The sequence below is a fragment of the Rana temporaria genome, chromosome 8, assembly GCF_905171775.1.
Source record: "Rana temporaria chromosome 8, aRanTem1.1, whole genome shotgun sequence".
In the NCBI taxonomy this organism is placed as follows: Eukaryota; Metazoa; Chordata; class Amphibia; order Anura; family Ranidae; genus Rana; species Rana temporaria.
In genome coordinates this window covers 32,176,780-32,197,253 of record NC_053496.1, presented here as the reverse complement: position 1 = coordinate 32,197,253, position 20,474 = coordinate 32,176,780, and the positions used below count along the sequence as shown (strand labels likewise).

General features: G+C 44.7%; 1 protein-coding gene across 1 annotated transcript in view; it reads left to right on the top strand.

Moving 5' to 3' along the window:
- The window catches only part of LOC120946803 (pancreatic lipase-related protein 2-like), a 68,995-nt gene that overhangs the window by 25,768 nt on the left and 22,753 nt on the right, over positions 1–20,474 (top strand). The window contains exons 6-9 of the mRNA XM_040361510.1: positions 677–782; positions 11,701–11,811; positions 13,718–13,864; positions 18,925–19,043. Of these exons, the coding sequence (XP_040217444.1) occupies positions 677–782; positions 11,701–11,811; positions 13,718–13,864; positions 18,925–19,043 (483 nt within the window). The remainder of the gene's footprint in view (positions 1–676; positions 783–11,700; positions 11,812–13,717; positions 13,865–18,924; positions 19,044–20,474) is intronic.

The window sequence follows — 20,474 nt, the reverse complement described above, 5'->3', positions numbered from 1 at the left end:
AAACAAATACAATCGTTAAAAATAAATAAATTGTAAAAATAAAAACTTGTCCATGACTGCGGGGAGGGAGGGAGAGAGGAGAACTTTTCCTTGGATTACCTAGGCAATACATGCAGAATTGGGAGCGGGTACATGTCAAAACCAGGTGCCACTCCCCTCCCCCCCCAAAAAAAGGGCCATTTGGAGAAGAGGAGGGGGAGGAGGCCTTAAAGGGGAACTTCCCTTTTGGGTGGGGCGCCACTTTAACTAAAATACAGTTTTGTTGTTGCATCAGGTCTATGAGTGTTTACTGCTGCTGCACCATGCTGCATCTCCCCACATGCTCAGGATCAGATTAACCATGTTTACTAGTCCACAAATAAAAAAGTGATCAGCCCCAAATTAAAAAAGTTTTAGTATCATAAAAGCAATAAAGAAGATGCTGTGAGAGAAATTTACTAAAACTGAAGCACTCAGAATCTGGTGCAGCTGTGCGTGGTAGCCAATCAGCTTCAAACTTCAGCTTGTTCAATTAAGCTTTGTCAATGAAAGTTGATTGGTTACTATGCAAAGCTGTACCAGGTGCACCAGTTTTAGTAAGGTATAGATTTTGCAAGAAATATTATTAATTTATTTTAATAGGGCCGCTTTTTTTGTACAGACTCTTATATCTACGTTTTTTTTTCTCCTTTTCAAGGACGTTTTTGGATATATGCCATCCAATATTCACATTATTGCGCACAGTCTGGGGGCACAACTCGCAGGAGAGACTGGGAAGAGGATAACCGTTGCTAGAATTACCGGTGAGACTTAGAGCAACTGTTGAGTTGTTAATGGTGGTTATCAGATTTATTTGCCTACAAAAGCCTAGCAACACCACAACATAGTGTTGATACGGCTTGCGTTAGGAAGTCTATTTGTTTTAAATGGCTATGAACACATCTCAATGCGCAAGAAATAAGTTCTTCTCTATTCTTCAAAAGGCAGCACACAACAAACACCAAGACCAATTTCATCTGCGTGTTGTAACGCCGTCATGAACCTGGTATAGGGCGAACTGATGAGAGAGGTCTCCCTAAGGCTGCATTCACACCTAGGCGTACAAAATCGCGGCGTTTTGTCCCGCGAATTGCGGCGATAAATTGCGGCGTTTTGTACCGCGATTTGCAGCGACAAAACGCAGCGATTGTGAATGCAGCCTCACCCCCTCTATGGAGATGGTTCACATCTCCTATGCCGAACGCCGAAAGCCGCCTGAAAAAAAAGGTCCGGGACTTTTTTTCAGGCGGCAGGCGTACGGCGTTCGGCATTTAGATGTGAACCATCTCCATAGAGGGCAATGTGTTTTCATCCCTCCAGCGTCTCGGGGCTGCTGCGGCGTCACACTACAGGCGACAAAACGCCTAGGTGTGAATGGGGGCTAAGGCCCCATGAACACGGGACGCTGCTAAACGGACGCCCAGAGGCAGTTGAACGCTTTTTTTTTAAACTGCCCCTGAACTCATTCAATGTTATCCTATGTACACAGTCTCGTTTTTTTTGCAGTTTTTAGGCAGTTGCGTTTAACAGCGTTTCTATGAAAGCAAAAAATGGGTTCAGACGCAGAAGAATTCCACGTTTCAGAGGCCAAATGCGACTAAATGCGGCTAAACTGCATTTAGAAGCGCTTCGTTTATAGGCCATTTAACAAAAAATATTTTTTTTTAAACGCAAACGTGGCAAAACGGACGTTTTAAACGTGGGTTACCATCTGTCACGTTTAAAGCGGAGGTTCTACCGTTTTTTTTTTTTTTAAAGTCAGCAGCTACAAATACAGCAGCTGCTGACTTTTAAAAAATGGACAATTACCTGTCCAGCGCGCCCGCGATGTCAGCAGCAGAGGCTGAGCAATTGCTCGGTCCTCGGCTGCTTCCGCCGCCATCCTCATGAGGGAATCAGAAAGTGAAGCCTGCCGGCTTCACTGCCCGATTCCCTACTGCGCATGCGCGAGGATTGCGGCGCACCGTCACTGGTCCCCGCTCTCTCCTGGGAACAGTGTTTCACAGAAGACAGTGGGGGGAGTGACGTCACATGCTGGGAACAGACCCGGAAGTGGTGCAAATACCGGTCTCAGACAGGTATCTGCACCCCCCTCCCCCTGAAAGGTGCCAAATGTGTTACCGGGGGGGGGTCCAAAAAGCGGAGGTTCACTTTTTGTGTGAACTTCCGCTTTAATCATTTAGGAACAGTTGTAAAAATGTCCCGTGTACTTGGAGCCTTACACCCCCTGTCCTGTTTGTCCTGAGATTGATGACAGGACACGTAGTGGCGTGGGTGCTTGTAGTAAGTCCTGGCCAGAAGGTGAACTAGATCTTGCAGTAAAGTAGAAGCTGAAGAACAGGAACTTGTGCTGGATGTCATCACCGGGTTTGCAGAAGCAGGAGGCAGGAATGTGCTCAGATAGGCATGAGAGCATAGCTCCTAACTGTCCCTGATTTCGAGGGACTGTCCCTGATTTGGAACAAAGTCCCTCTGTCCCTCATTCCTCCTCATTTGTCCCTCATTTCGGTCTGATCTATTATAGATGTATATAAAATAAAATTTGTATCTATCAAAAAGAGTTTCCCAGTGCTAAACCTTTCATCCAATTTCTAAATTGCTGTATTTGTACATTTTTAAAAGCCAATATAAAAGAATAGTAGTGGTAAAAAAAAAGCACTTGTAGGTTTAACCAATCTTGTTTTTTTTGTACAATTTTTCTTTAAGGGGGCATGGCAGGGGGTGTGTCCTATGCCTGCATACTTTTGCTAATAGGTGTCCCTCATTCCCATCTGAAAAAGTTGGGAGGTATGTGAGAGTAGTGTCCAGGATTGGCATCTTCAAAGCAAGTTCAGAAAGCCAGTGCTAGAGACTTCCCAGGAGACAGACCCCCCCCCCCTCACAGAAAGCGTACCCCGGTGCCCCACAGGGACCCAGAGTCCCCCCACAGGTACACCCCGGTCACAGCGGGCCCTAGGGCAGGAGGGGAAAGGGCGACAGAGAGCAGGGAAAGGGAGGACAAGAGAACCCCTTAATCCCGGAAATGCCCAGCTGTTTTTGTACTTACCCGTCCTTGCGAGGACATGCTGGCGTGTCCCTGACAGACCCACAACCTGGTCCCCTGTGAGTGAGACAACAACGCAGCCCAGTCATGTGTGGACCCTGGAGCAAAAAGCCCACCGGCCACCCCAGGAGGGTGGGGTATGTCGTGGCAGACCCAGCGCTTAGCTAAGGTGTGCTCACGCTCGATGGCCGGACTGGGAAGACTACAAGGATCTATATATCCAGCCTGTCGCCCAGCCGGCAGTTGATAGAAGAGTCTAAAAACAAAATAAAAGAAAATAAAATAAAAATTTCTTCAGGGCGCTGGGTCCAAAGGGTGCCACGTCCTTCTCCTCTGTAGTAACATGTATTTAAATATCTAACGTGTTCTGCCTAGTCCTCTCCTATGAACAGGAACATAACCCATATGTCAAGACTTTGAAGGCTGCGTCCGTCCATGGACGATAGGAGAAAGACAGAGAAAGGGTTTTCTCTGAACCACCTTATCAAATTATATCCACTGGCTGAGATACTGCAGCTTTGGATACACCACCAATGGTTGATGACGCAGTGGTTCGCTCAGCTAAGAATATAACATTGCCCATGAAGGACTCTGCAAGATCTTATGAAGCAGCTGGGGAGCATGCCAAGTTCTGGAGAAACTAAAATTGTCAGCCAACTTAATAGGAGAGGCAGAAATCTACACTATTCATTGTTCAGCCAGAGTGAACTTACATGCTATCACAGCTAAGCAAGGTTTATGGCTGAAGCCTTGGGCAACCCACACAGTATATAAGCAGAACTGGTGCAAAATTCCATTTGAAAGCAAATCCCTTTTTGGGGAAAAGTTGGAAACTGCTATTTCTCAAGTGACAAGGGGCAAATTAGGTCTCTTGCCACAATTCAGAACCTGGAGGAACACTCAGGCGACCGTCCTGAAAGCGGGGCCGTTTGAAGACATTTGGGGGCCCCAAGCAAAAAAAAAAGTGACAAGTGACATTTCAAGTTGAGAAGCGGGGGGGGGGGGTTCGGCTTACCTCTGTCCTCCGCCTCACACGGTGTCCGCACAGGGGCCCCAGCAGGGAGGGCCATCGCTGCGTCCTCCTGCAGTCCGGTCGTCCGTGTACCATAACCGCGCGGTACAGGAGATTCAGTTTGCTGTTCCCGGGGCCGGACTGAAAGGAAAATGAAAAAAAGTGTGTGCACTTCCTGTCAGTCCGGCCGGGAACAGGAACCCGATTTTCCTGTACCGCACGGTTATGTTACACGGCCGACCGGACTGCAGGAGGACGCAGTGGTGCGGCAAGGGCCCTCCCTGCTGGGGCCCCTGGCCAGCTCGGGGCCCCAGGCAAATGCTTGCTTTGCCTGTCGGGTTCCGACGGGCCTGCCTGAAAGTACTTAATCTCATGACCTCTCAGCAGCCTCCACTGTCAGGGATGGTGCCCACTGGCACCCCAGACAGTTTTAGATGGGATTCCTCACACAATGGATTAGGCTTCACCTTACTCAAGTGATCCAGATATCAGCTGCTGATACATCTCCTTTGGTAGGCCAAAGACGAAGTACTATCAGGATCCTGTCCATTGGGTCCTGCCTACCTCCCAACATCTTGAGATGGGGATGAGGGACTCCTACTAGCAAATGTATGTAGGCATAGGACATGCCCCCTGTCACACCCCCTTAAAGGAGAATTAACCAAAACAAAAAGGTTAATTAAATCCACAAGGGCTTTTTTTTTACCACTACTATTCCATTATATTGGCTTTTCAAATTTACAAACGCAGCAATTTAGAATTTGAATGGAAGGTTTACACTGGGAAACACTTTAAAGATTTTATATACAATTATATGGATCAGACCAAAATGAGGGACAAATGAGGGGGAACGAGGGACATGGGGACATTGTTCAAAATCAGGGACAGTCCCTCCAAATCAGGGACAGTTGGGAGCTATGAGTTCTGTCCCTTGGACCAATAAAAAAAAAGGATTTTTAATAAAGAAATGTTGGCTTACTGAAAAGAATGCTACATCGATGTGGAGTGGCATGGAGGCGATTAGCCTGTGGCACTGCTGAGGTGTTATGGAAGCCCAGGTTGCTTTGATAACGGCCTTCAGCTCATCTGCATTGTTGGGTCTGCTGTCTCCCATCTTCCTCTTGACAATACCCCACAGATTCTCTATGGGGTTTAGGTCAGACGAGTTTGCTGGCCAAGCAAGCACAATGGTACCATTAAACCAGGTATTGTTATATTTGGCAATGTGGGCAGGTGCTGAGTCCTGCTGGAAATTGAAATCAGAATCTCCATAAAGCTGGTCAGCAAAGGGAAGCGTGAAGTCCTCTAGAATTTCCTGGTAGAGGGCTGTGCTGACTTCGGACATGATAAAACACAGTGGACCAACACCAGCAGATGACTTGGCTTCCCAAATCATCACTGACTGTAATAACTTCACACTGGACCTCATGCAACTTGGATTCTGTGCTTCACCAATCACCACCATTCCTCCAGACTCTGGACCTTGATTTCAAAATTAAATACAACATTTTCCATAGTCAGTGATGATTTGGGGAGCCATGTCATCTGCTGGTGTTCGTCCACTGTGTTTTATCAAGACCTAAGTCAGCGCAGTCCTCTACCAGTGTGGTCCTCTACCACACTGACAAAGTACCAATACCTGGTTTAATGATCATGGTATCACTATGCTTGATTGGCTAGCAAATTCACCTGATCTAAACAGCATAGAGAATCTGTGGGGTATTGTCAAGAGGAGGATGAGAGACACCAGACCCAACAAAGCAGATGAGCTGAAGGCCGCTATCGAAGCAACCTGGGCTTCTATAACACTTTAGCAGTGCCACAGGCTGATCACCTCCATGCCACGCCGCATTGATGCAGTAATTCACGCAAAAGGAGCACCGATCAAGTATTGAGTGCACACTATACTGTACAAGGACATACTTTTCAGTAAGCCAACATTTCTGTATTAAAATTATCTGAGATACTGAATTTTGGGTTTTCACTAGCTGTAGGCCATAATCATCAAAAAATATCACTCTGTGTGTAACAAATCTAAATAATATATGTTTCCCTTTTTGAATTGAATTACTGAAATAAATTAACTTTTTGATGATATTCTAATTTTATGAGATGCACATGTATACCCTGTTTCCCTGAAAATAAGCCCTACCCCGAAAATAAGACCTAGCGTTATTTTCAGTCATGGCTGCAATATAAGCCCTACCCCGAAAATAAGCCCTAGTTAAAGTCGTTGTAAAAACATGTAATCCGTTTTGTAAAAAGATTATATAATGAGCAGTGTGTCTCCTTTTGTAACTTTATTTTGGAAAATACCTCACTTACAGTGCCGCTGGGCGCTCATGCAACCGACCAGAGATCTTCTCCACTTTAAGATCGTCATGATGACATGACTGTATTTGAATAAATGTAGATTATTGTACATTCCATAAATAAATAAATAAGACATCCCCTGAAAATAAGCCCTAGTCTTATTTTTGTAACCAAAATTAATATAAGACCCAGTCTTATTTTCGGGGAAACACGGTATATGCCTGAAAAGTCAGATGTATAACTATACAATTACCTTTGAAAATTTTTAGGTAATGTAGTTTATCGCCATTTCATGGGTACATGCAATTTTTAGTCTTGGAGGCCGGATTCAGAAAGAATCGCGTATCTTTAGGCGGGCGTAGTGCATCTCATATACGCTACGCCGCCGTAACTTAGAGAGACGAGTACCGTATTCAGAAAGAACTTGTGCCCTAAGTTACGGCGGCGTAGCGTAAATGGGCCGGCGTAAGCCCGCGTAATTCAAATGAACAAGGGAGTGGGCGTGTTGTATTGAAATGAGCCGTGACCCCATGCAAATGAGGGGCTGAACGAACGGCGCATGTGCCGTCCGTGGACGTATCCCAGTGCGCATGCTCAGAATCACGTCGTAAATACTCAATGCCTTCGACGTGAACGTAACCTACGCCCAGCCCCATTCACGTACGACTTATGCAAACGACGTAAACCACGTAAAATTTGACGCTGTTCCGACGTCCATACTTAACATTGACTGCGCCTCATATAGCAGGGGTAACTTTACGGCTACAAAACACCTTACGCAAACGACGTATATCAAGGCAGCGGGCGCAAGTATGTTCGTGAATCGGCGTATCTAGCTCATTTGCATATTCTACGTAATTCTATGGAAGCGCTCCTAGCGGCCAGCGTAAATATGCACCCAAGATACGACGGCGTAAGAGACTGAAGTCGGTCGGATCTTGGCCAAATTCTGGCGTATCTGATTCTTTGAATCAGGCGCCGAGATACGACGGCACACATTCGGACTTACGACGGCGTAGCTGGAGATACGCCGCCGTAAGTCCTTTCTGAATCCGGGCCGAAGTCTATTTAATTGATGTAACTCCATATTCTATATTTATTTTTATGTTCTGTTTGTATGCACTAAAATTTATTCTAGTGTATTTTTGCCATGCGATATGTAGCATTGCAATCACCACCATTTTATTTTCCAGGGCCTTTGGTTACAGAAAATATATAATTTTTGGGCGTTCCAACTCATTTTCTAGGAAGAAAATTTGATTTTAAAGCGGAGCTCCGGCGACCAATTTTTTTTTTTCTTAGGTCATTCTGACACATTCCTTCTGCTAACATAATACTCACAATTGAGATCTTTTAAAGCTGGTGCTGTCTGTTTTCGTAAGGAAGAATCATTAATAAAATGAGCTGCCGGCGGTTTCCATTTTTATTGTGGGCATGTGAAGCCCACAAGCTTTGTTCCCAGGATGCAGTGAATGCTGAACTCCCAGCATTCACCGCTCATTCCCGCGCATGCTCTGTAGTTTACAGCGAGCAGCGCCGTAAACTACAGAGTTTCCATGGGCGGTCGGCGTCGGAAGTTCCCGCCCCGTTGTGATGGCAATCAAACAGGGAAAAATAATATATATATATCAGTACGGGGAGAGACCAGAAGCTGTGTGGCATATTACGAATAGCATAGACATCATTGTCTAAAAAATAATTTGATTTAAAATATGTTAATTTGTTATGTTATATGTTAACCACTTAAGACCCGGACCATTATGTAGGTTAAGGACCTTGCCCCTTTTTGTGATTCGGCACTGCGCCACTGTAAGTGACAATTGCGCGGTTGTGCGACGTGGCTCCCAAACAAAATTGGCGTCCTTTTTTTTTCCCACAAATAGAGCTTTCTTTTGGTGGTATTTGATCACCTCTGCGGTTTTATCTTTTTGTGCTATAAACAAAAATAGAACGACAATTTTGAAAAAAATGCAATATTTTTTACTTTTTGCTATAATAAATATCCCCCAAAAAGATATAAAAAAAACTATTTTTTCCTCAGTTTAGGCCGATACGTATTCTTCTACCTATTTTTGGTAAAAAAATAATGGCAATAAGCGTTTATCGATTGGTTTGCGCAAAATTGATAGCGTTTACAAAATAGGGGATAGTTTTATTGCATTTTTATTAATATTTTTTTTTTTTTACTACTAATGGCGGCGATCAGCGATTTTTTTCGTGACTGCGACATTATGGCGGACACATCGGACAATTTTGACACATTTTTTGGGACCATTGTCATTTTCACAGCAAAAAGTGCTATAAAAATGCATTGTTTACTGTGAAAATGACAATTGCAGTTTGGGAGTTAACCACTAGGGGGTGCTGAAGGGGTTAAGTGTGACCTCATATGTGTTTCTAACTGCAGGGGGGCGGGGCTGGACGTGTGACATCATTGATCATCTTTCCCTATATCAGGGAACTGACGATCAATGACACTGCCACTGTGAAGAACGGGGAAGGTGTGTTCACACACACCTCTCCCCGTTCTTCAGCTCCGGTGACCGATCGCGGGACACCGGCGGCGATCGGGTCCGGTCACGGGGCTTTGGATCGGGTCGTGTGTGTGCGCCGGCGGCACGCGACCCTACGGCTGGGCTTAAAGAGACACGTACAGGTACATGATTGTGCCCAGCCGTGCCATTCTGCCGACGTATATCGGTGTGAATGGGTCCTTAACCACTTCCCGACCGCCGCATGTAAATGTACGTCCACAGAATGGCACGTACAAGCAAATGGGCGTACAGGTACGTCCTTGCCTTCTAGCGAGTGGGGGGTCCGATCGGGCACCCCCCCGCTACATGCGGCGGTCGGATTCCCGCGGGGAGCGATCCAGGACGACGGCGTGGCTATTCGTTTATAGCCGCTCCGTCACGATCACTCCCCGGAGCTGAAGAACGGGGAGAGCCGTATGAAAACACGGCTTCCCCGTGCTTCACTATGGCGCTGCGTCGATCGAGTGATCCCTTATGTAGGGAGACTTGATCGATGACGTCAGTCCTACAGCCACACCCCCCTACAGTTGTAAACACACACTAAGTGAACACTAACTCCTACAGCGCCCCCTGTGGTTAACTCCCAAACTGCAAACTGTCATTTTCACAATAAACAATGCAATTTAAATGCATTTTTTGCTGTGAAAATGACAATGGTCCCAAAAATGTGTCAAAATTGTCCGAAGTGTCCGCCATAATGTCGCAGTCACGAAAAAAATCGCTGATCGCCGCCATTAGTAGTAAAAAATTTTTTTTTTATAAAAATGCAATAAAACTATCCCCTATTTTGTAAACGCTATAAATTTTGCGCAAACCAATCGATAAACGCCTATTGCGATTTTTTTTACCAAAAATAGGTAGACGAATACGTATCGGCCTAAACTGAGGAAAAATACAATTTATATATGTTTTTGGGGGATATTTATTATAGCAAAAAGTAAAAAATATTGAATTTTTTTCAAAATTGTCGCTCTATTTTTGTTTATAGCGCAAAAAATAAAACAAATACCACCAAAAGAAAGCTCTATTTGTGGGGAAAAAAGAACGCCAATTTTGTTTGGGAGCCACGTCGCACGACCACGCAATTGTCTGTTAAAGCGACGCAGCGCCGAATCGCAAAACCTGGCCTGGGCATTTAGCTGCCTAAAGGTCCGGGACTTAAGTGGTTAAGGGGTAATTTTAGATGTTTGCCCACGCTTGTAATGGAGGTTTTTGAAACGCCCTCCAAACGTGACTGTCGGAATTGCGTCACTTCCTCCTTCTAAATCCCGCGATAACTCGCGGCAGGCCTCCGCAATGACTCCTGGGAACAATGACACAAGTTACCAGGAGACATTTCGTTACAGAGGAAATGACGAAATCCCAGCAGACTCCCCGCAGAATACAGACAGGAAAGACAGAGGAACACCCTCCAAACACAGGTACATTACAAAAAAATGTATAAAAGAAGGTGCAGTACAACAAGGCCTACTGCTGCACTTCCGGCGCCAGGAAGCGAATAGAACCTTCAACCAAAGTGATAGTGAGATGGTGACACAATATCTATAGGTGTAGACTCAATACCAATAATGTATGGTGTTGTTCTAAAAGCAGCTATTTAAAATAAATGGTGACCCATCTATAAAGTGAATCCTAAAAAGTTATCAAAATAAAAGTGAACTGTTGTTCAAAGTGATAAAACAGCGCTATAAACAGAAATACTCTGTTCAGATGGATATCCTGAATATGTGATGGTGAGAGAGGTGATCGATCAATGGTATATAAGCACCTAATACCAAACAAAAATTAATTTGTGAGTGCACCAGAATGTGGATAAGTCGCCCAAAAAGGAGGAAATAGGCTTACCACAGCAAATCTAAATGTGATTTGCTTACAAACCATCTGTGTATCCAGGTACTGTACGGGTTAAACCAACTCAGGCGGGGGTACATAGGAGGCAAACAAACACAGAGATCATAGTGTAGTGTGACTAAACATTGACCCCTGCTAAGAATGGAAACAACCCTATGGTTAATGCCCGTACAATGTTGTGAAAAAAGGTATGCATATAATGAAATGGTTTCACCAATCAGCTTCTGTCCCAGGAGCCGCGCGAGTACTGCAGATCAGCTGGTCTCGTTCTCCTGCTGCGGTGGACAAAAGATGGAGCGCGGTGGAACGCACTTTCGACTTCCGTGTAGCGTCTAACTGTAGCCACGCCCTTAGGCGTACAACATTGTACGGGCATTAACCATAGGGTTGTTTCCATTCTTAGCAGGGGTCAATGTTTAGTCACACTACACTATGATCTCTGTGTTTGTTTGCCTCCTATGTACCCCCGCCTGAGTTGGTTTAACCCGTACAGTACCTGGATACACAGATGGTTTGTAAGCAAATCACATTTAGATTTGCTGTGGTAAGCCTATTTCCTCCTTTTTGGGCGACTTATCCACATTCTGGTGCACTCACAAATTAATTTTTGTTTGGTATTAGGTGCTTATATACCATTGATCGATCACCTCTCTCACCATCACATATTCAGGATATCCATCTGAACAGAGTATTTCTGTTTATAGCGCTGTTTTATCACTTTGAACAACAGTTCACTTTTATTTTGATAACTTTTTAGGACATTACAAAAAAAATTATAATAAAAAATGTCAGTTTTTAACATGACAGATTGCTGTGATTTGATTGAGCGCATGTTGTAAAATAGGTTGGAGTTAACATGTGTGATTTATTAAAAAAATTGGCCAGGACAGCATGTGGTTAAATATGATATGTACTGATTTCTGATGCAGCAATGGACCCGGCTCAGCCATTTTTCCAGGATACTCCACCTGAGATCAGCCTGGATCGGTCAGATGCTGGATTTGTTGACGTCATCCATACGGATAGCAATTTTTTTATTGGTGATTATTTTTCTTTTTTATAGAGCCAACATAATGCACAGCCTTACCAATCAGCTAACAAAGGGATTGCATCTTCTTACATTAAGTTTGTGTGCCCTCCACCCAGGGCCGCCATCAGGAATTATGGGGCCCCTTACACAGCTTCAGGCAGGGGCCCTTTAGAAAAAAAAAAGAAGAAATAAAGAAAAATGTATATAAAAAAAAGGGGGGGGTAGCCATCCGGGACCTCTGGGCCCTTTAATAAAAATAAATAAAAAATATATATAAAAAATATATTTATTTATTTTTAAAAAGGGGGGGGGGTGCTATCTGGGGACCTCTGGGCCCTTTAATAATTTTTTTTTTTTTATAAAAAGAAATTACAAAAAAAGGGGGGTTGCCATCCGGGACCTCTGGGCCCTTTAATAAAAATAACAAAAAGAAACCTCTGGGCCCTTTAATAAAAAATAAATAAAAAATTATATATAAAAAAAAACATTTATAAAAAAAAAAAAGAAAAAAAGGGGGGTTGCCATCCAGGGCCCTGGGGACCTCTGGGCCCTTTAATAAAAAAAAAAAAAAAAAAAAAATATATAAACAAAAATAAACATTTATAAAAAAATAAAAAAAGGGGGGTTTGCCACATGGGGCCCTGGGGACCTCCTGAGTCCTTTAATAAAAAGAAATAAAATAATATAATTTTTTTTTATAAAAAAAAAAAGGGGGGTTGCCATCCGGGGCCCTGGGGACCTCTGGGCCCTTTAATAATAATAATAATAATAATTATATATATATATATATATATATATATATATATATATATATATATATATATATATATATATATATATATAAAAGGGGGTTGTCATCCAGGGGCCCTGGGGATCTCCGGGCCCCAAAAAAAAAAAAGGTCCCTTTTTAATAAAAAATAAAATAAAAATATATTAAAAAAATATATTTTTTTATAAAAAAAAAGGGGGGGGTTGCCATCCGGGGTCCTTACAGGTGTACTGCCTGTACCCCCCTGATGGCGGCCCTGCCTCCACCCACAAAGCACTTACCTAGACATTTTTGGCTGTGTAACTTAAATTCCGCCGGCGCAAGGCGTTCCTCTTTTCATGGGGGCGATTCCCATTTAAATTAGGCGCGCTCCCGCGCCGGCCGTACTGCGCATGCTCGTGACGTCATTTTCCCGACGTGCATAGCGCGAAATTACGTTACGCCGAGCTTTGTGGATTGCGACGGGTCAATAAAGTTGCGTCGAAAAAAAAAAAAAAAAGATACGGCGCGAAAAAAAAAATTCAAAACAAAAAAAAAATTGCGTCGCTGGACAGAAGGGTCTGCTTTTACATGGTGTAAACAGTTTACACTTTGTAAAAGCAGCCCTAATTTTGCGTTTGCAAACTAAAACTTACGGAGAAAAAACGAAGCTGAAAAGCTTTGTGGATCTCCGTAAGTGCTAATTTGCATACCCGAAATGCCCCCAGCGGCGGATGCGGTACTGCATCCTAAGATCCAGCAGTGTAAGTCCCTTACACATGCCGGATCCTCTGCCTAACTATGGAAAACTGATTCTGTGGATCAGTTCCATAGATAGAAACAGGGATACGACGGCGTAACAGCAGTTACGCCGGTGTATCCCTTTTGAGGATCTGGCCCACAGTTCTTTGATGAAGATGTTATATGAATGAATGGAAGGGCACTCTCTTCTGTTGACCAATTCTGCCGTCTTCTTGTAGACATTCAGCTAAAAATATACACATTTAATAGGCAAGGTATAGAATTTACATTCTGACCGCTAAAATCTGATTTGCTAATTTTGCTTTCATGTTGTACCGTACGGCTAACCAATGAATAGCATTAAGAGAATTGTGGAAATGAGAAAATTATTTTGTCAATGTCCTAAATATATGTGTTTTTTTCTCAGGTATCAGAGGATACGGAATACAAGGAAATATTGGCCACTGGGACGTTTACCCAAACGGAGGAAAACAAATGCCGGGGTGTTCACCAAAAGATGCCTTGGAAGGCATAGACCTTACTGACCTTCTTGACATTAATAAACTTATCAATGGTATAATCAAGTACATTATATTTGTAGGTTAGGTAAAGTAATAGTACATTCATTATAGTCATACATTTAGGGCCAGATTCTCAGTAGAGTTACGCCGGTGTATCTACTGATACACCGGCGTAATTCGAATTTCCCGCCGGCGTATCATTGTTTTGTATTCACAAAACTAGATACGCCGGATTTAGGCTAGGATCCGACTGGTGTAAATCGCTTACTCCGTCGGATCCTAAATGCAATACAACGCCGACCTCTAGGTGGCGTTTACGTTCAGGTCTCATTTGTTTATGCAAATGAGCCTGATACGCCGATTCCTGAAGTAATTTGCGTCGCGTAGCCGTCCCTTATTTCGTTTGCGTAAGCGTAAGGTTACCCCTGCTACATGAGGGGTAACCTTACGCCAGTCCGCCGTATGCCATGTTAAGTATGGCGTCGGGTCCGCGTCGTCTTTTCCCGTCGGGTACGTCGTTTTCCTAAGTCGTTCTTGAATACGACTTTACGTCAATGACGCACACGTCGGCGTCATTGACGTTTTCTGTCGAGAACTGGAGCATGCGCACTGGGCTATTTTAAGCCCGGCGCATGCGCAGTTCGATCGGCACGGGGGCGCGCTTAATTTAAATACAAGCCGCCCCCTTGGAATTACGCGGGGATACGCCGGGCCAATTACACTACGCCGCCGCAAATTACGGAGCAAGTGTTTGGGGAATACAGCACTTGCTCCTGTAAGTTGTGGCGGCGTAGTGTAAATAGCTTACGCGACGCCGCCGCAGGATCTACCAGAATCTGGCCCTTCGTACTTATGCCTGGACAAATCTACCCAGCTCCAAAACAAATTGAAGACGTAGCAATCCATCTTTAATCTGACGTATGAAGTTTCCATTTGTACTGCTTTCCCCACTCCCCAACACAGGAACCAGACATGGCCACAGAAACCACTATATGGCCAGAGGTATGTGGATCCTTTCCAAATGATAAAAATGGTTCTAAAGGCAGAAGGCTTTCTATATAGTAATACAGTAATACACATATATATAAACCTTGCGCTAGATGGTAGTTAATTGGGACTCCTGCAGTTAAATACTGGATGAAACAAACCACTGTGAAAAAAGAGTGCGCTGTCCCTTTAAATCAGATAACAAACCAGTGCATAAAATATATTGTGAATTGATGCATACAAAATTTCAATACAAAATTATTAAATTCATATATATTACTAAATCCATATGCATGCAAATCAAATAATCATGTAATCAAAAAAGTCTACAAACAATAAATTCATGATCAACCAAAAAATGTCCAATAGCCGGATTCAGGTAGAGCGGCGTATATTTGAGCGGGCGTACCGCAGCTCATATGCGCTACGCCGACGTAACATAGAAAGGCAAGACCAGTATTCACAAAGCACTTGCTCCCTAAGTTACGGCGGCGTAGCGTAAATGGGCCAGCGTAAGCCCGCCTAATTCAAAGTAGGCAGGTAGTGGGCGTGCTGTATTAAAATGAAGCGTGACCCCATGTAAATGAAGGGCCTAACGAACGGCGCATGCGCGCACGTTGCATAAACTCCCTAAGATACGACTGCTCAATTTGTTCGACGTGAACGTAACCTACGCTCAGCCCCATTCACGTACGACTTACGCAAGCGACATAAAATACAACGGCTGTTCCGACGTCCATACCCTAACATGACTTAGACCTGCTATTTGGTGGTTTATCTTTACGCCGGACGCACACCTTACGTAAACGGCGTAGCTTACTGCGACGGGCGTAAGTACGTTAGTGAATTGGCGTATCTAGGTCATTTACATATTCGATGCGTAAATCAATGGAAGCGCCCCTTGCGGCCAGCGTAAATATGCGCCCAAGATACGACAGCGTAGGAGACTTACGTCGGTCGGATGGAGCCAAAATTCAGGCGTATCTCCTTTGCAGAATCAATCGCATAGATACGACTGGGCATCCACGGACTTACGCGGCGTATCAGTAGATACGTCGGCGTAAGTCTTTGTGAATCCGGGCCCAAGTGTTTTCAAAGTGCTTAGTGCGCCAAAGATTTATAAAGTGCTCCAGTGCAAATAAAGGTGCTCCTCAAAATAGTATATTTGGCCTCTTACCCAGTAGTGTATTTAGGTTTTGTGCCGCCCTAGGCCTGACGAAACTCGTGCACCCCCTTATTTAAATATAACCCACCCTTTCCTATCAAGGCCACACCCTTTTCTGTTTAAGACCCGTCCTGAAATTTTCAAGTGGGAACACTAGTTTTGAGGGCAGGGGGGGCATTGGATTTCCTTAATTTGCATATATTTCCTCCCACTTCCTGTTTGGCTATGGGGCAGGAAGTGAAGGGAAATCTCCACAATGGGACAGGGATAGTAAAAATGTAACTGACAGGGGCTATAACCCTCCCTTACTCTATCAAAAATGAAAAAAAAAAGTGTTGATTATAGTTCTACTTTAAGCACAAATTTCAGATAATTTTATGGAGAGGACCAAGAAGATATAACCATGCCAATGGTACAGCAGAAAACATATAGCACAGTGAGGAAGGTTTGTGGTCCAGGATAATAGTACAGTCAAAATTAGAAGCAGCTTGCGTTACACTAACGGTTTAATTCCGATTTATTTTATTTTATTCTGCCCTGAATGTCTTTGAAATTGCCCCAGCCCCTGTTCAAATCCAATCCGGGGACAAAACCGGAGACAGACTTGTTCCGGGGACATTGTCCTGAATCTGGGGACTGTCCCCATCTTGGTACACCCGGCGGAGGCCCTCCTCTGTTTACACCCACAGAGGAGGAGCCCGCACTCGTGGGACACGCCGCTCGAGACACTGTCGGTACTAGCTGGGGGGGGGGGGGGTCACTGCACTGTACTCAGAAGGGGGTCACTGCACTGTACTCAGAAGGGGGTCACTGCACTGAGAAGGGGGTCACTGCACTGTACTCAGAAGGGGGTCACTGTACTGAGAAGGGGGTCACTGTACTGAGAAGGGGGTCACTGTACTGAGAAGGGGGGTCACTGCACTGAGAAGGGGGTCACTGCACTGAGAAGGGGGTCACTGCACTGTACTCAGAAGGGGGTCACTGTACTGAGAAGGGGGTCACTGTACTGAGAAGGGGGTCACTGTACTGAGAAGGGGGGTCACTGCACTGAGAAGGGGGTCACTGCACTGAGAAGGGGGTCACTGCACTGTACTCAGAAGGGGGGTCACTGTACTGAGAAGGGGGGTCACTGCACTGAGAAGGGGGTCACTGCACTGTACTCAGAAGGGGGGTCACTGTACTGAGAAGGGGGTCACTGTACTGAGAAGGGGGGTCACTGTACTGAGAAGGGGGTCACTGTACTGAGAAGGGGGGTCACTGTACTGAGAAGGGGGTCACTGTACTGAGAAGGGGGGTCACTGTACTGAGAAGGGGGGTCACTGTACTGAGAGGAGGGGGGGTCACTGTACTGAGAGGAGGGGGGGTCACTGTACTGAGAGGAGGGGGGGTCTCTGTACTAAGAGGAGGGGGGGTGTCTGAACCGAGGGGGTACTATAGTTGGTGGGGGGGGGGGGGAGATGTGGATATTACAGTGGGGGAGACTTTTTTTTTTTTTTTTTTGCCGAATCCGTGACTCCTGATCCGAGGAACGATCCGAACCGTGAGTTTTTTGATCCGTTGCACCCCTACTTGGAAACAAGCCTGCTTGAGTACCCTCATAGAAAGAGGCTTTCTGTTGGAGTCACTTGGCAGGGGGGAGGGGCCAGGACCACTGGCGGGGGACCCAAAAAGAAGAGAATTGGGGCTGTTCTGTGCAAAAACATAGCACAGAGCAGGTAAGTATCACATGGTTGCTATTTATTTTTATTTATTTTATTTTATGTTTCTAGTGATGGGTAATACTACAGCATACAAAAACATTTAAGATAATTATGTTCTTTCATTCTTGTGGTAACAGTTTGGGACAGACCATTTTCTGTTCTAAATTCACACCTTGGGATGAATTGAAACTTGTGAACCAGGTCCTCTCATCCAACATCAGTACCTGAACTGACAAATGGGCACAAAGTCACACACTCCAAAGTCTTGTGGAAAGCCTTCCCAGAAGAACGAAAAATCCATATTAATAGCCATGGGTTTTGAATGGGATGTCCAACAAGCTCATACAGGTAGAATGGTCAGATAGCCACAAACTTTTAGCCATATAGTGTATAGTGTCCCCACTCATCCATGTACATGGACTCTACAGCAGTCATGCAGTATACTGCCTTCAATTATGATTCTTCTGGACACAATTGATGACTACTGTTATGCCTTCATTCCAAAGCGTCCCAGTGTTGGCAACCGCACAGCATAACCCTTACTTCTGTTGTATCAAACTCTAATGCCGCGTACACACAATCGGAATTTCCGACAAGAAAAGTTCGATGTGAGCTTTTGGTCGGAAATTGCGCTCCATCAGACATTTTCTGTCGGGATTTCCGACAGCAAAAATTTGAGAGCTGATTCTCAAATTTTCCAAAAGGAAAAGATCTTGTCGGAAATTACGATCGTCTATATGCAATTTTGAAGCGCAGAAATCCTATGCATGCTCGGAATCATTGAACATTTTTTTCGGCTCGTCGTAGTGTTGTACGTCACCGCGTTCTTGACGGTCAGAATATCCAACCACATTTGTGTGACCGTGTGTATGCAACACAAGTTTGAGCTAACATTCCGTCGGAAAAAAAATCCATGGTTTTCTTGTCTGGATTTCCGATCGTGTGTACTTGGTATTAGGCCAATGACCCATTAGAGATCCTTTCACTGGCAGCAAGTTGAAACCAATAGGATTAGTAGAGGGGGCAAAGAAACTACTTGTGTTTCTATGGTGTTGATCCCTTGTTGGCCAAAACCCTGCAGAATATCTCTCTCCAGGGAAGTTGGTGGTCTGGGAGAGTGATGGTCAGTGGTTGACCCTTTTGCCAGAAAGTTATTATTGGATAACATTATACTAATTAATTATGTAGAGAACTTCTATGTAGGTGTTATAGGCAAAGATAATACAATGTTACATGATGTTGTGTCATTGCTCCTCCTCAGCAACATATGATCTGGCGTCCTGCAATCACCAGAAAGCCCACGAATATTACACAGCGAGCATTCTCTCTCCTTTTGGATTCCTTGCATTCCCTGCAGACAACTATGATGAATTTCAGAAGGTGAGTCCTTAACACTGAGCATACACCGGGACCCTCTTTGGTCCTGTTGTTTGCCTTATTATATTTTTGTGTGATTTTCATATGATGATAGAGTTGCCATACTAGTTCAAATATTGCCCTGTTAAAGGAACACTAAAGGTACAATTTTTTTTTTTTTAAATAACATACATGTTCTACTTACCTCCACTGTGCAGATCGTTTTGCACAGAGTGACCCGGATCCGTGTCTTCTGGGGTCCCTCGGCGGCTGTCTCGGCTCCTCCTCGCAAAAGCTCCCTCGCATGGTGGAAAGCTTTTGCGAGCGCGCTCCCGTGATACAGCAGCGGCCATAGCCGCCGACTGTATCACTCGGCCCCACCCCCCGGCGCGCCGCGTCATCCGCTGTGATTGACAGCAGCGCCAGCCAATGGCTGCGCTGCTATCAATCCGCAAAGCCTAGCCAGGGCCAGATTAAGAACATCATGGGCCTGGTGCTGAGGATTTTGGTGGGGCCTTTTAGGCTGCATTCACACCTCCGCGACAAGTAACGCCGCGTACGCGGCGTATTTTGCCGCAAATAGTGTAACTTTTTTTTTACAAATCCTTCCTATTGCTTTGTATGGCCGAACGCCAATGCCGCCTGAAAAAAAGGGTCCGCGACTTTTTTTCATGCCGCAGGTGTACGGCGTCTATGAGATGTGAACCATCTCATAGACAGCAATGGGAATTCTCCCCTCCAGCGGCACGAGCGGCCGGCGTCGGGCGTTTTGTCGCAGAGGTGTGAATGGGGTGTAATAAATAATAAATAAATGCGTGGGAATGACATGAACGCAGCCCAGCCAAGGCAAGTGACCAAAGGCACAGAACCCAGAAGGAAGACCGGGTGAAGATGGAAGTGTCCAGGCCCCGCCTGATTCATCGCAGCACTGGAGGGCTCAGTCTGAAAATTGAAGTGTACACTAATGTGCTAATATGCTGTGCATACTTGTACATTGTGGCATAACCTACCCCAGGGCCTCTAAAAAGTAGTAATGTCAGGAAAGTTTACTACCGCTTTATTATCACAGGATCCCAGGAGCCTCTCATGGGGCCCCTACTGACCCAGTGGCCCTAGGGCAGTGCCTAAGTGCACAGTTGCCAACATTTAAAAAATATTTTCAGGGACACTTTTTTATATAAGTGCTATATTTAGAGTAGCTGAGATCCCCGATGTTCCTCTATACATCATAGTAGTAATCACAAAATTAAAGGAGTACTAATAATGGGGCAGAACAAATATGAGAACTGATATTTCCTTTAGTTGAACTAACAAAAGTGTGTCCATTCTAGAGCTGATAACATTAAGGATATTCAGTATAATTTTAAAGAACTGTTTTTGTGGGTAAGCGACATAGGGGAGGAGTATGGACGGTATATAAGTGGGAAGTATGTGCAGGTGAGGGAGAGGAATGTG